Below are 15,840 nucleotides of genomic sequence, written 5' to 3'. Positions count from 1 at the left end.
TTTCATTTTATATATGAATCATTGCACTGCATGAAGTGTAACAGTTTTCATAAGCATTCAAAGTTGAAAAACATTCAAATTTCAAAAAAGTGTCTGCAATTTTGGCCGTGTGTGAGAGATAGAGATAGACACACACACACACACACACACACACACACACACACAGTTCACTCTAGCTCCGGCGGCAGGCAGGCATGCCTGAGCTAGAGAGGGCAATTCCGCACACACCGAACCCAAAAAGGGGGCGTGACTATAAGACGAGACACCTTTTCGTCACTCTTGGGGGCGTGCCCAGCACTTACGGACACGCCGGGCAGCCCCCAAGCGCTGCTGACTGGTAGAATAGATGCCAGGCGCATGCGCCAAGCGTCTATTCACCGATGGTGACCGCACATTTCCCGTCCCGCGGGGGAAGATGGCACCCGCAGGCTATTTTAGCGGTGCGTCGCACAGTGAGGGCAGGGTACTTTTTGCCCTACGGAAGGAGGGAAGGGCGCAGCGCCCCGCTAAAATAGCCTAGCAGAAACGCTATATATAGAATAGTCAAAATAGCTAGATTTTACAAACTATAAACTAAATAGTTTAAAAAAAAAAAAAAAGAAGTAAAAAATTTTTTAGCCTGGCCATTCCACACCATCCTGTGAAATAGTACAAATAGTCCCGTCTCCGCTCCCAAGGACACGACATGAAATATAGAAACAATAAAATTTGCAAGTTCCCTGCCAAATGAGGATAAACCGAAAGAAACAGGCAGTACTGTAGGGATAAGTCCCGAACCTTCAAACCATCTGGGTAAAGTGAAGAGCGGATCTTCGGAAATATCAATAAATCGAGATATCCAAAATCTGAGAGGGCAGCAGCTTCAAACGTAAATGCAGCCTTTTGACAGGATAAGTCCAGAAATTGCTCTGTTGTAGAAGAGATACAGACAGCAGCTACAGAACTCAGGATGTAATCACCATATCTTCAAGCTTTGTAAGAAGCCTTAAAGCAGAGGCATTAATAGCCTAAATAATGTGCTGCAAAGATCCAGCCATCACTCAGGTATTCAGCCACCAGTAGAAAAATTCCAGCAGGTCAGGGAAAGCGAAGTAACAACCAGCAGGGAAATCATTGACAAGATGGAGGAGGCTAGCACACCACCAGAGCTCACCAGCACACAGCCACAGGGAGACCGTCCGGTGGGAGGCCGCAGACAGCAGACACACAGGAGACACCCTCGGGGAGACATCGAGACGAACGTTGGAACAGGAGACAATGGAGCAGCTCAGCCCCTGTAGCAATAACACTCCACCGATTCAGGAGCACCAAAGCAACAGGATGTCTCGTGCAACAGCCAAGGAGAACCACCCGGGCAAGATGGCGGCGGTCCGCGCAGGACACTCCCCAGACGTTAGACAGGATCCAAATAGAAGGCAGACGACAGGACTTGAGCTCAGGATACCGGGTAAAGTCCTCAGGTAAGTGCAGCTCACTATATAGCCCTAGGAGCAGGATCTCCTCTCACCACATGTAGAGGATACTAAACGAGCATCACCCAACAGGATTCCTCCTCAGGGGCCCCGCCGTTCAGGGGAAGATGCCCCAAAGTAATTAGTAGCTTAGGGATAAGAAAGTCACCAATAACAGGATATTTAGAAGGATCATAGCAGGAGATACGGCTGAACGCTTCCTTCTCTTAGCTACTCCAGGCCACGCCATCCCACCCAATATAATTTAATGTGTGATTAAATGTTCATTTTTACAAACGTAAGTCCCAAATGGTATTTATTTCTGCCATCTTTCAAACATTTTTGAAACTAGCACAGGAATGATACAGTATTAGAAGTGTATAATTTTTTTGTCGAGCCACCACAGCTCATCCTATTCACTGCAGATGTACATGTGATTTTTTAAGTGGATTACAGACACTTAATCATTTGATATTGTTTTTTCATATCATTATTAGCGCCATTAGACATTTATGTGCATTGAACCTGAAATCAAAGTGGAGATGTGAATTTGATGCGTCAGATGACATGCAAGTAACTGTACCTAAATTCCAGGTTTTGATTGCACAGAACCAACAGTAAAATGTTACTAGTTGTAGCTAGTTTGTGTGTTTGTTTTTCTTTCAGCGGTTCTGTTCCTAGCTATCCATATGCAAAGTAATACCAAGCTATGGACAGATTGTGAAGTCATACTGCTACCTAATAGGACTGGTGAAGAGAATGGTGATTTTGACAGTCTGGCAGAGGGGATATGGGGACACTGGGCAATCCATTGGGGGTCTGTAATTGTACAAAAAGGTTATAATACAAAATACATGGTCTATAGTGTACTGCCAATTATTGTAGCGAGCTCTACATTGTTCACCTTATTGGAAACTCTGAGGGGCCTATTCATCAACACTAAAATAACGTTTTTAAGGACATTTTCCTTAAATAACGTTATTTTGGTATTCATGAACAGACTTAGCACAGAAGATATCACAGATATCTCCTTGCTAAGTTCCCCTGCGTTAATTTCCACACTCCCCATACATTAGTATGGGGATGTGGAAATTGTGGTATTCATCTAATTCCGAAAATTATGAATTTGATGCAGTTACCATTCGCCACTGTGAGGTGGTGAATAGCAGAATCAACTTACCTGTATCCGCGTGTGCAGGTCCCCCGACGAGTCCCTCCGGCGCTCTGCTCCGTCCTCAGGCTCCGGAGGCTGGTCGGACATGTGTGCTCCCCAGCAGAGCACAAGAAAGTTTAGAAAAAAAAATATTTTTTTTTTCTCTAATCTGTCATGTGGTCTGCTGGGAAACCACATGACAGACCAGCAGGACGGAGCCGGAGGCTGCTGCGCGGACAGGTAAGTCGGGGGGGGGGGGGGTACACAAACTTAACGCATCTGTAGGCAGTGCTGCGCATGCGCTGGTTTTACAGATGTAACAGCGCATGCACAGCACTGTTTCCAGATGCGATAAGGTAGTGTAGGCAGGGAAAAGTATCTATTTCCCGAAAAGCTGTCATCGCAAAAATTACAGCTTTTCGGAATAGATACTTATGGAGAGGTGGAATGATGAATTCCACCTATAATTAGGTAGAACTCCATGCGAGTTCTAAACCTAATTATCTCCATCGAATTTTTAGGTATAATGAATAGGCCCATGAATGATTTACAGTCCTTTGTATATCTTCACTGTGATACACAATTTATTGATTTGAAGTTGCAAAATAATTGTTTAAATCCATCCTTAAGCATCCCATTTGCTTTACTTATACTTGAATATATTTGATCCACAATCTACCTAACAAAAGTTTTCCAGATCATTAGCGCAATCTCGCTCATCTCATATGGCACCTAATATTAGACAGTCCGATAAGGAGGAGCGGGTACTGAACTGAACCTATTGAATTATAAAGAGACTCTGCAACAACTTTCTGAGAGATGCACATCCTCAATTACGTAATGACACTAGCAAAGGTTTTAAACTAATGCTGGGTATACCCTGGCAGAAATATTGGCCGATATATCGGGGGCCAGTGTACCAGCGATATGTCTGAACATCGTTCACAGCTGATGCCCAATATATCTGCAGATATATTGGGGCATCGTGCTGTGTGTACGGGTAGTCACCCGACCGCCCATACACTTTCAGCGGCAGCTGAGGGGTGGGGGTGAGAACTGCCCCAGGCCAGCAGGACCCGCCCCCCTCTAACACATAGAACACAGATTATGGTTGTTCAGTGCGTATGAACCACCATCACCTGCAAATCACTTGATCTGCAGATATATGGGATTTTGACATCGGCATCCCAAACGCCAGCAAATTAACTAAATCCCATCTGCTACGTGTGTACCCAATTTAATATTGGACACTACACAATGTGTGCGCCTTATCTTACTCGTACTGCCTACAATACTGGTCAGTCCTACTTTATCACTCAGAATTGTAAACATGCCAATTATCACATCAATATGCTTTCTGGTTTTAGGCTCACCTCCACACAGGCTATTACAGGAAAGACCACCATCAAGCACATCAGCTATTATATACAGTGGAATTCAGCCGACAAATTGGATTACAAAAGAAAAATGAGTTATGGTAAGAACTTAACCTTTGTTAATCCCGTTAAGCGGGGACATTTAACGGGGTCGCAGAAGACTCAAAATACAACTATTTTCTCATGATTGGTCTGTCCAACCTGTAGAAACTGCCCAAATCGTGTGATCAATCGTCCAGTGTATGGCCAGCATTAGGAAGGAGCGAGTACGAAGCATAGCCCTGTCCTGGTGAAATATCAGAAAAGGAAGACGACAGGAGAGCGCTCCCAATTCTGACACCCTCCTGGCAGATGCAATAGCCAGAAGAAAAAAAAAAAAAGTGTCTTAGCAGTTAACCACTTACATTCCACTGAATCTAGTGGTTTAAATGGAGGACCCAGAAGGGCCCGAACAACTACTGCCAAATCCCAAGGAGCCACTGGGGGGGGACAAAGGGAGGTTGAATCCGGAGAACACCCTGGAGGAAAGTGTGGATATCCGAAAGCTGAGCAATTCTACGTTGGAACCACACCGACAGTGCAGAGACATGCACTTTCAATGAGGCCAGGCGTAGGTAGAGGTCCAATCCAGCTTGAAGGAATGCCAGGATTGCGGAAATTCAAAACACCTAAAACGGTCGTAATCTCTTGTACGACACCACTGGAAATATGTATGCCACACTCTGTGGTATACATATATGCATCGTGTTGATGACAGAGCTAGAGAATCCTTACCTTAGGGGGGGGGGGGGGATGTCTCAAGAGCCACACCGTCAAAAACAGACGATACGGGTAAAGGCAAGGACCCCAAGACAACAGGTCCGGATGTTGAGGCAGCAGGAACAGTGTGTCGATGGAGCGATTCCGAAGATCTGAGTAGCAATGACATCTGGGCCAAGCTGGAGCCACCAGCAGGACAGTGCCTCCGTCTTGCTTGAACTTCTGAAGAACCCGAGGAAGCAGGGAGACTGGAGGAAATATGTATGCAAACCGGAAGGTCCATTTCACTGACAGAGCGTCCACCATGCTTGCTTCGGCATCTCTTGTTCTGGATCCGTACACTGGCAACTTGTGATTGTGTCAGGAGGCCATGAGGTCCACCTATGGAAGACCCCATTTGTCCACTAGGAGTTGAAACACCTCTTGGAGAAGAGACCATTCCTCTAGATGCACGTCATGACGGCTGGTGAAGTCAGCTTCCCAGTTGAGAACTCCCAGAATAAACACTGCCGAAATTGCCGGGAGATGAGATTCTGCCCATGTCAGAATGCGTGACACTTCTGTCATCGCTGCCCGACTTAGAGTGCCTCCTTGATGGTTGATGTAAGCCACTGTGGTGGCATTGTCGGACTGAACCTGCACGGGCTTTCCGTGAAGAATGTGCTTTGCTGTCATGCGGGCCCTGTACACAGCCCGAAGCTCCAATATGTTGATGGGCAGGGATGTTGTCCATGAAAGGTGTGTGGACCGGTCACTGCGCCCCATCCCCTGGAGACTGGCATCCGTTGTTAGGAGTATCCAGTCCAAGATTCAAAAGGGACGACCCTTGGTTAGAGGAGACGTCAATAGCCACCAAGACAGACAGGCGCACCTCCGGAGAGAGTACCATCGTCTGAGCCCTGATTCGGTGGGGTAATCCGTTCCACCTGGAGAGGATCAGCCCCTGCAGGGGCCTGGAATGGAATGGAGCATATTCCACCATGTCGAATGTGGACACCATGGATCCCAGAACCTGCATCACCGAGTGGACTGACACCTGGCGACTGCAGAGGCATTTGCGTACTCGCAGCGTGGAGATCTTTTCTGGAGTTATAAAGATTCTCTGCTGGTGAGAATCCAGAAGGGCTCCCAAATGAACCATCCTCTGAGGGAATTCGGGAGGACTTTTTCCAATTAAACCACCCGTGCGCCTTTAGACAAGCAACTGTCAGTTGCAGGTGGTGGTGGTGGTGGTGAAGCACTTCTGGAGTACTCGCCAACAAGAGGAGGTTGTCCAGATATGGAAGGAGCCAGATAGCATGACTCCGCAGATGGGCTGCCATGACAGCCATAATTTTGGTAAATACCCTTGGAGCCGTGGATAGGCCAAAGGGCAACACCGGAAACTGGAAGTGTTGTTGCAGTATAGCAAACCGCAGATAACGCTGGTAAGAAGGCGTTATGGGAACATGTAGGTATGCATCCTGAATGTCCAGTGATACCATGTAATCCCCAGGTTGCATAGCCAGTATGATGGATCGTAAGTTTTCCATCCTGAACCTGAGCACCCTGAGGAACTTGTTCAGAGATTTGAGGTTGAGGACCGGCCGATAAGACCCATTCGGTTTCCGAACCAGAGAGAGAGTAGAATGTACCAGTTCCACTATCTCAACGAGCGACTGGTTCTTAATTACCCCTGCTGGTAGCAGGGACTGTATGGCTTTCTGGATCTTGCAAGGCCTTGTCTGAAGGAGGGCCCGAGCAGAAAAACTGGTGGGGAGGCCTTCGAAGGAGGCATACCCCTGAGAGACCACTTCTCTTACCCAAGCATCCTTGGCGGTTTGACACCAGCACTGGGCGAACTGGAGAAGTCGGCCTCCTACTCTGGGGTCTCCCCCAGAGGGAGGCCCGCCCCATCAGGCTGCGGGTTTATCCTCCAGTTTGGAGGCTGGGCGTCTTGTGCTCCAGGCCGGTTTCTTAGGCTTGGCAATCTTCTTGGCAGCGCACTGCCTAGGAAAGGACTGCCCTTTTCATTGGGGACAAAAGGACCTAAAGGAGGGAGCTTTGAGACTTTGCAGGAGCAGACACTGAGGGCAGAAATGCAGATTTGGCTAACATGTCAACAATCTTGTCCAGGTCTGGACCAAACAAAATTTCCCTATTATAGGGTAAGGCCTCCAGGCCTTCTTAGAATCAGCATCCGCGCTCCAAGAGCGTAGCCACAACGAACGGTGAGCAGACACAGCCGCGGCCCTAGATGTCAGTAGACTAGCATCCAGAGTGACCTCACTGATATGTGCAGCCGCATCCCTAATATGGCCGACCAGTGACACCCGATTCTCTGGAGCTTCCAAGGAGAAGGAGTCCTCAAGTGTATCGGTCCAACTCTCTATAGTCTTAGCTACCCAGGAGATAACAATGGACAGGCGGGCAACAGCTCCTGTATAAAGACTTTAGGCAAGTTTCCACCTTCCTATCCGTAGGATCCTTCAAGGAAGAAATGGAAGGCATAGGTAACGTGTGAATCCACTGCAGTGAGTGATTCCCACTTCCTACAATGAGCCTCAGGAAATGGGTACCAGGAGGTCAAACGTTTTTGAGGTTGATACCTCTTACCAGGCATCAGCCATGTAATCCACCAGCTGATCTGACAGAGGGAACACTGCCGAAGTCAACTTTATCTTTTTAAACAGAGGGTGTGTTCAGATTTAGGGGTTGGCTCGTCATCTGACTGCATGCACCAAGGAAGGAATATTAATCCTTGACTTAGGCTCCGCTTCTTCCAGAGGGGAGTCGGGGTTAGAGGCATCAGCCACCTCTCAGCCATCAGAAGACATCAAGACACCTCAGACTCCGATAGCTGTGTGGACTGAGATGACAACACAGAACCCTCAGCTGGCCTAATGGGCTTCTCACTCTGCAACATGGTATGAAGAGCAGTAGAGGAAGCTGCCAGACTCTGCACTGAGGTAGAGTAAACATCCACCCATGGTGGAGGTCGACCCTGTGGTAATCCCATTGTGGGAATGACAGCCTGCTGCGATACAGGAGGGGTCTGCATAATCAGTGGTAGTCCCTGTGTGGGAGGGATGGGCTGCTGTGGTACCCCCATAGGAGGAAAAACAGCCGGGACCGCCAGGCGATCAACAATGGAGGCCAGCATCTGAGAAAAGGCCACCCAAGGGGGCTCCTGTACTGATGTCAGGCGGTTCGAGGTACATGGCAGGTTATAACACCTCACACAACCCACCCCGAACCACATCCTCCTCACTGAAAACTGCAGTACATAATCTGCAAGATTGCGGTATGTGTACAGGAATGTGTTCATTACCCTTGTCAACATGTCTGCAGGGTAAAATGACGCACAATATGTATGGCACTGGGTACAAAGCAACCACGAGTATGTATAAATACTAACAGGGAGCAATATACTGGTCCTGTCTTATGATTAGGTAAGCTGCAGGAACCTGTTGCCTAAATATGGCACAGTGCTGCACACAACAGTATGTGACAGTAGCGTTCCCGCTAGGCTGTTTTAGCGTGGCACCCTGCCCTCCAGAAGGAGGGCAAAAAGCGCCCTACCCTCACAGCCTGCGGATGCAGTCTTCACCCGAGGGACGCAGTGTCCCGCGGGTGGAGAAATGTGCGGTGACCCGGTCACCACCGGAGAATAGACGCCGGGCGCATGCGCCCGGCCTCTATTCTCCCTGCCTGTAGCTCTTGGGGGCTGCCCGGTGTGTCCGTAAGTGCCGGGCACGCCCCCAAGTATGACGAAACAGGGGACTCGTCTTATAGACACGCCCCCTTTTATGGCCACACCAACTTTTCGCACACGCGTGTGCCTTCGGCGCGCGCACAAAGTTGCCCTCTCTAGCTGCGGCGCCCTGCCTCCCGCCGGAGCTAGAGTGAACACTATGACAGACCTCAAAAATATTGAACCACTCTAACAACACCTGTATTACGGCAGAAAGAAAGGGTATAGCCATAAGCAGACAGAAAAAAAAAAAAAAAAACTCAGACAGGCCGCGCTAGCACAAGTCACATACAATGCAGGAAAGACGCTGCAAAGCGGCACTATACTCAACCACACAGACTCAGTGTCTGGTAGGCAATAGTGCTACATACGCTGACCCTGGGGAGAGGTATGCAGGGGGACCGGACCACGCACTGTCCTGGGAGAGCTGCGACTGCACCATGAAGAAAATGGCCGTTGGAGACCTCAGAGGGGGTGTGGCCCGAGGAGGAGAGCAGCTCAGGGAAGCCAGACGGCAGTGGAGAGGCAGGCTGGGCTGAGCTGAGGAGCCGCTTAAACAACGAAGCTGTCTCCCCAGGCCAATTATTAACCCCTGGGACGCTAGTTTCCCGCACCAAATTGTCCCTGATGGTCCAGTGGAGCGCTATGGCCGGAGCCTGCGTCCATACTCAGCCACCTCCGACCTGTCCCGAGACCAGAGGTATCAACTGCCATAAAGCGCGGGTCACCACGAGCAGTGACCCGCCTTACCTGACCCTTATGTTCCGGATGCAGTCTGGGTCATCTCCGGGGGCCCTGGCTAGCGCTGACCCCCGCAATGCCCGCCAAGATCCCCAGATCAGTACTGGCGTTGCAGCATCGGAGGGGTGTCGGAGCGACAACGCAGATGTCCCATGGACAGTCTGCTGCTGCGCGCTCTAGTTGTAAAAATAAAGAAAATAAGCTTTAGGTGCTGCGAAATGGTGACCTGACTCCAGCCGGGCACTAATGAAACTTGCTATGGTGCCTCTGGCTCGGGGCGGGGTATAGGGAGAGTGGACCATGGCATCCTTGGAGCTGAAAGCTTTAACTGTGTGGTGCCCGGATTAAGAAATTCACCCCGCTCTTATACATCAGACTGTGATAATAGCAGTCCTCACTAAGGGCACCAGTCCTTTACCTGATCAGATGGGTCTCTATGTACACTGAACACGGATTAACCTGAAATTCATACATACATACATGCCCACAACACGCCCTCGGAAATCACTTATCCAGTTACACCCACTCAGTTGCAACTCGGAATCGTCCATAGCTGCTCAGAGTGCTGTATGCATAGCTACAGAGTTTCATAAAAACATTAATCTGAAATGATATTACTAGGAGTTTAAATAGAATGGACAGACTAAAACATTTTTCATTTTAAAAGCTCGAAAATGGAGAAACCAAGGAAGGTCAAAATGGTTAGTTCTCTAGGTCCTTTAACCAGTCCACTAGCACGGGATATACAGCCGGACGCATGCCGGAAGACCGGCAAGAGAAGATCCCGACAGGTAAGTATTTTTACTATTACTAAACCCGCCCCCCCTCCCCCAAACACCCCCATAAGTGCCCAACCCCCCCCTGCAAGTGTCTAACCCTAAACCCTCCCCCCCTACAAGTCTCTACCCCTAACCCCCCCTGCAAGTGCCAAACCCCCCCTGCAAGTGTCTAACCCTAAAGCCTCCCCTGCAAGTGCCTAACCCTAAGCCCCCCCTGCAAGTGCCTAACCCCCCCCCCTTGCAAGTGCCTAACCCCCCCCCCTTGCAAGTGCCTAACCCCCCCCCTTGCAAGTGCCTAACCCTAACCCCTTGCAAGTGCCTAACCCCCTCCCCCCTGCAAGTGCCTAACCCTAACCCCCCCCCCTGCAAGTGCCTAACCCTAACCCTCCCCCCGTTGCAAGTGCCTAACCCCCCCCTGCAAGTGCCTAACCCCCCCCCCCCCCCCCCCTGCAAGTCCCTAATCTAAAGCGCGGCTGTCCGCGTCCAGTTTACCTTTGTTTGGTATGCCGGGTGTCGGATAATGATAGGAGTCGGGCTTTCAACATTTATCATTAGACAGTCGGCTTCCTGACCGCATCCCACTAGCATAGGTTCCCCCAGAACATATAGCAAATGCTGGTGACTGTGATGGATATAAAGATTAAACCTTTCATTTGTACTTTTCTTTGGCTGGTAAATAAAAATATTCAATTTAAGAAAGCAAGAGAGATGTGAATATCGTATCCCACAAGTACAAATTCTGTAGCAGTGCGGACACAGGCCCTGATTCAGAGCCGGACGCTCTGACCAGAGCGCTCGCTCTGAATCAGGGCCCACCTCCATAATTATGGAGCGTCCTCCTGGACGCTCGTATAGCTGTGGGTCACCACCCACAGCCTATACGAGCATGCAGGTTGATGGTCGCGATAGTCTTGACCATCGCCACTGCGAGCCGGAGCCTGCGGTTGAGTTTCTCAACCGCAAGGCCTGGAGCGATTTTGGCTCTATCAGAGCCAAAATCACTCCCACTGACATCACTAGTGATGTCAGTGGGGCCGGCTTCTGACGGTAGGCGTTCCCTTGGGAACGCCTCCGTCTGGGAGGCACGCCCCAGGCACGCCCACCAAAGGAGGCGTGCTGTCAATCAACATCGACAGCGCGCCCCCTTTGATCAGACACAACGAGCGAAGTAAAGTCCTTCGCTCGTCGCGTCTCGCGCATGCGCACCATCGACCCACTTGCGAGCGGACAGCCGCTCACGAGTGGGTCTGAATCAGGCCCACAGTTTGGTGTTGTTCTCCCATTAATATTACAGAAGACAGGCTCAGTTAGAAAGTGATCACAAACGGTATCTTTAGGATTTTAAACTATTGAAAAAAATAGAACTTCTGCAGATAACGTGTGGGGGAGTCCATAGATACAGTAGCAGCCCTTTGCACAGAATCTATGAGTTAGCGCAAGTTAACCCAGGGTTTATCACGCAGGGAAAAGGCTAAGTAATTGAATAGCTATGGACGTGAAACAGAGCTTTTCCCACGCCTAACTGAATTCCCTCTTAATATATTTTTGGAAAATAAACGTGGTAAGAGGGAAATAGAAGTTTTGTCCGTGGAGGAAAAAAAAAAAAAAATATATATATATATATATATTTTTTTTTTTTATGGTAAGCAGGAAAAAAAAAAAAAAAAAAAAAAAAAAAGAAAGAAAAAAAAAATTATGTGTTTGGAATGCGTTGCCCTATTACAGAGACCCGGGGCCTTTGGCAGCTAATGCACCATAAAAGCCAACTATGAGTGAGGAAACAATACCATGTTTGCTTAGCCAGCACTGCACAGAAGCAACAAAAACATCATCAGTACAACCCTGCAGACCAGGTACTTTGCATAAAAAGAGAAATCATCCTGCTGAATATTAGTAATAATGCTGATAAAAAGAACACAACAAACTGAATTCAAAGCTGATAAGAGACCTTAGTGAGTTTCTTCCCTAGTTCATGGCTGATACACTGGACAGCCTACAAAACATTCAGTAAAATAGGAGCGATATAGCAGCCGATCTAACGGATTGGTACGATATCGCTGCTATATCGTACAGTGTGTGGGCATGATATCGGCCAGTGCGCGCTCCTGTGGGGTTGTACATCGGTGCATAGATCTTACTGCATGTTCACTCGATCTGGGGATGCGATGTACGATCACATGCGCTGCGGGTGGGGGAAGGGGGTGCCGGCATATCAGGCAGCAGGTCGCTCCGTGTGTGGGGACCACCCGATATGTCGGCCATTGAGTGATGCATATTGCACAGTGTATGGGGGTCTTTACAGAAAAGATAAAAACATAGGTCAATTGTATTAAAAATGGGTGCTACTACTTTCAATACAAATATAGCCTACGATCCCGATTTGTATGAGCATTTTAAGACTTAAGCACCTTGCAGATGTCCAGCTGTTGTGGAACTACCCAACCTTTGGCTATATAGCTATTGGGTGGGGAACATGACATTCGCAGAACCTGCAGCTCAATGTATGCTTGAAAGCATCAGTATCTCTGTATAAGCATATAAAGAAAAACAGTTTAGAAAGTTCTAAAATTAAATACAAAAAAACGAAATACTACACAGAAAAACAAGAGATGTACCTGTGAAGTCCAGATAGGCTCTCGGAGAAATACAGAGAAAGTATATGTATACTGGGTGCAGACATATATACTGCAGCCCTCGTTGACTGGGTGGATGGAATACAGGATGCAGATAACATTTATCCAGGAATCCAGTCTAGAAATACAGAGAATGTACCACTATGATCCCTCTTCCCCAGGCACACAATGAGACTGAGGTCATGCACACAGACAAGGGTATTACTGTACAAACACCCACCCATCATACACCGCACCGACATGCACAGAGACAGTAATACCCTCACACGCACTGCACCCACAAGCATACAGACTGGATCATTTCAAACCCCCCCACTCCCCTTATTGTACCCAGTCAGGAGGGTATACAGCCAGCTGGTCAACACTAAAAAGGTCCACATTCAGAAGGTTTGGAATGTCTACATTCCAAAGGACAACATTGCCGTGAGGTTGACAGTCATTCTGTAGACATGTATTTCGGTCGACAAGGTTAAGTTGCCGACATTTAACAGGTCGGTTTATTCATGATTTTTAAGTTTAGGTCAAAAAAAGAAAATGTGTCGGCATGTTAAATGTCAACCTTTTCAATATATCAACCTAATTACATATCTAACAGACTGATGGTTGACTTAATGACCATGTTGACCAATTGAGTGTCGATATTCAGAACCACTCAACTTTTTTTTACTGTCGAAACTTGGGTGTGCATACCACACCCGACAGGTGTATTACCCACCCACACACTGTACCCACATACACAGGATTATTACAATCCATCATACAATGCACACAGACAGGAATATACACATCCCCCTTTACACTGCACCCACATGCACTGAGACAGCATTCTTACACCCCTCTTCCCCCATGATGCACTGAGACAAGAGTATTACATCCCACCTCCTCCCCCCCATGATTAGGGATGGTCATCGGCTATCAATGTTTTCAAAATACCAATGCAGGCTAGTGTTAAATGGTATTACCATCGATGACGTGTATAGGTGCAGATAGAAAAAATTTTTTTATCAATGCATTGAAAGCGCTGCTGGCCGCTAGTTATTGAGTACTACTTTCTGTGTTGTCACTGCGAATGCAGCAGCTGCCGGTGGACATGCAACCTGTCAGTCATAACTCAAAAGGCCCGCACCGTCCCACCTCTCCCTGCCCACTGTAATAATCTCTCTCGGCAAGGCTAGGCTAAGGCAGCAGGCAACGTACGTACAGTACTTACATCTTGACTTGCCCTGCCTATTGTGGTTGGGACGGTCAGCGGCAGTCCTGTCAGGTAGGAGAAGACTCGTCATGAGTGACAACTGTGACACTAGTCTGTCACTCTCCTGTCTCCTCCTCACATCCCAGAGCGGGAAGAGATATATCCCCTTCTGTAGATGCACGTTGTCATCTGCCAGTACCCAATGTCATTCCCTACCATCCAAGTGGACATAGAGGGGGAATATATTCATGTGACGAGCAAAGCAAGCCACCGTGCCCGCAGCGTGGCGAGCGAAGTAAGCCCGCAAGGGTCCGACTTTCTTATTTTTGGGTAAAGTGTGGGCAGAAATCTCCACTTTCGCCCTCATTCACGTCACTTCCAGGTACGGCTTCTGAAGGGGTTTAATGCTCTTCCGTCCCACAGCAGCCAACATCATCATGTGATCGTGTATAATAATACTATGTGCTGCACTGCCAGGACGGGCCTGGCTTAAAAACATGGAGAAGAACTTGAGGCTAGAGTTTTGCCTGCTGGTATGACTATGTAATGGGTGTGTACCGTGTAGTACAGCTTTGCTGCTTGCCCTATGCCCAGTCCCGCCATAACCTGGGCTAGATTTATGCTCTGAGTCAGAGCTGCCTTCCCGATGCATCTCCAGGGACCTGGCCCGCTGCACCAATTGCTGCTGCCAACGCGCGTATGCATCACATCTGCAACCATCACAGAGTGCACATACAAAAATCAGCCGCCGGGGAAGCCACAACGCAATCAATTGATCAGCCAATATTTCTGCTGCCCATCGGAGAGTGTGTACCCGCGATGTCGGTGAACGTCGTCATTCACCGACATATCGCATTGGCCGTGCTGCACAGCCGATGGACAGATATATAGGTCTGCAGACCACCCGTACACACATACAGCGGCAGCAGCGGGGACAGGACATGACCCCACCCACCAGGACACGCCTCCTGGCCGCCGCGACCCACAGCCAGACACAGATGATGACCGTTCAGTGTGTATGAACGACCATCTTCAGATATATCTGTATAGTGTGTACCCAGGAGTATTACATCCCACCCCCTCCCCAGATGATGCACCCAGAGAGAAGTATTACATCCCCTCCCCCCTTTATGCTCCCACGCATACCTAGGTATTACATCCCCTCGCCCCATGATGCACCCACACATACATATTACATCCCCTCCCACTTGATGCACCCTCACATACCTAGGTATTACATCCCCTCCCCCCTTTATGCACCCACACATACATAGGCATTACATCCCCTCCCCCATGATGCACCCTCACATACATAAACTGTTTGCTGCGTCTCCATAATGAGGTGTAAAATAATATTATGTACTAATAGAAATTATCATTACACTGACAGGACAGCGACCTCAGACTACAAGGGAACTACAAGACCCAGCATCTTCTGTTGTGGTGGGTGGTGTCAGCCCCAGACAGCAGCAGATGAGACTACATTGCCCAGGGCGGAGGCTGAGAGGCCGGGACTAGGTACATAGTAACGGGGGTCTCTCACCTCCTCCCCGCACACATTCCGCACTGCTCCGGCTGCTGTGGCGCGGCTGAGCCGGGACATGATGACGGCTGAGCGCCATCTCCACTCCAACCGTCCTCCTCCGAGCAGCAGTGGCAGGCCAGCGCGTGGACAATCCTGGCAGGTAAAGTAGTGCACGCTGCGCCCCCACGTGGGCTTATGGATAATGTAATGTGCAACAGGTCAGGAGGGTGTATCCATAAACACACTCTCCCCGACCAGGGCTACTGACAATAACGTAGCTTTATAGTCTGCAGTGCACTTGGGTAGGGGGTGGGGGGTGGGGTGTAGTATCGTACCAACCAATCAGTTTCTGTAATTTTTCGAACACAACCTGTAATAGGGATGGTCATCGGTGGGGTGTCCATCGATAGGCCCATCTGCAATTACACACAAACCATCTATGGTAAACCATCGATGGTTTGCATCCCCTCGATGGTCACCTCTGCTGCTGGCACGCCA

The 15,840-nt window shown here is 48.9% G+C and overlaps 1 protein-coding gene across 3 annotated transcripts in view; it reads right to left on the bottom strand.

Moving 5' to 3' along the window:
- The window catches only part of CUNH8orf88 (chromosome unknown C8orf88 homolog), a 60,637-nt gene extending 45,050 nt beyond the window's left edge, over window positions 1–15,587 (bottom strand). For all 3 annotated transcript variants that reach the window (XM_088471510.1, XM_088471512.1, XM_088471511.1), the window contains exon 1: window positions 15,361–15,587. In XM_088471510.1, the coding sequence (XP_088327636.1) occupies window positions 15,361–15,439 (79 nt within the window). In that variant the 5' untranslated portion in view covers window positions 15,440–15,587. The remainder of the gene's footprint in view (window positions 1–15,360) is intronic.
- Between the last annotated feature and the right edge of the window lie 253 nt (window positions 15,588–15,840).

This window comes from Taudactylus pleione, unplaced genomic scaffold (assembly GCF_031769625.1).
Source record: "Taudactylus pleione unplaced genomic scaffold, aTauple2 ptg000114l, whole genome shotgun sequence".
Lineage (NCBI taxonomy): Eukaryota > Metazoa > Chordata > Amphibia > Anura > Myobatrachidae > Taudactylus > Taudactylus pleione.
This window is presented reverse-complemented; position numbering and strand designations above follow the sequence as displayed.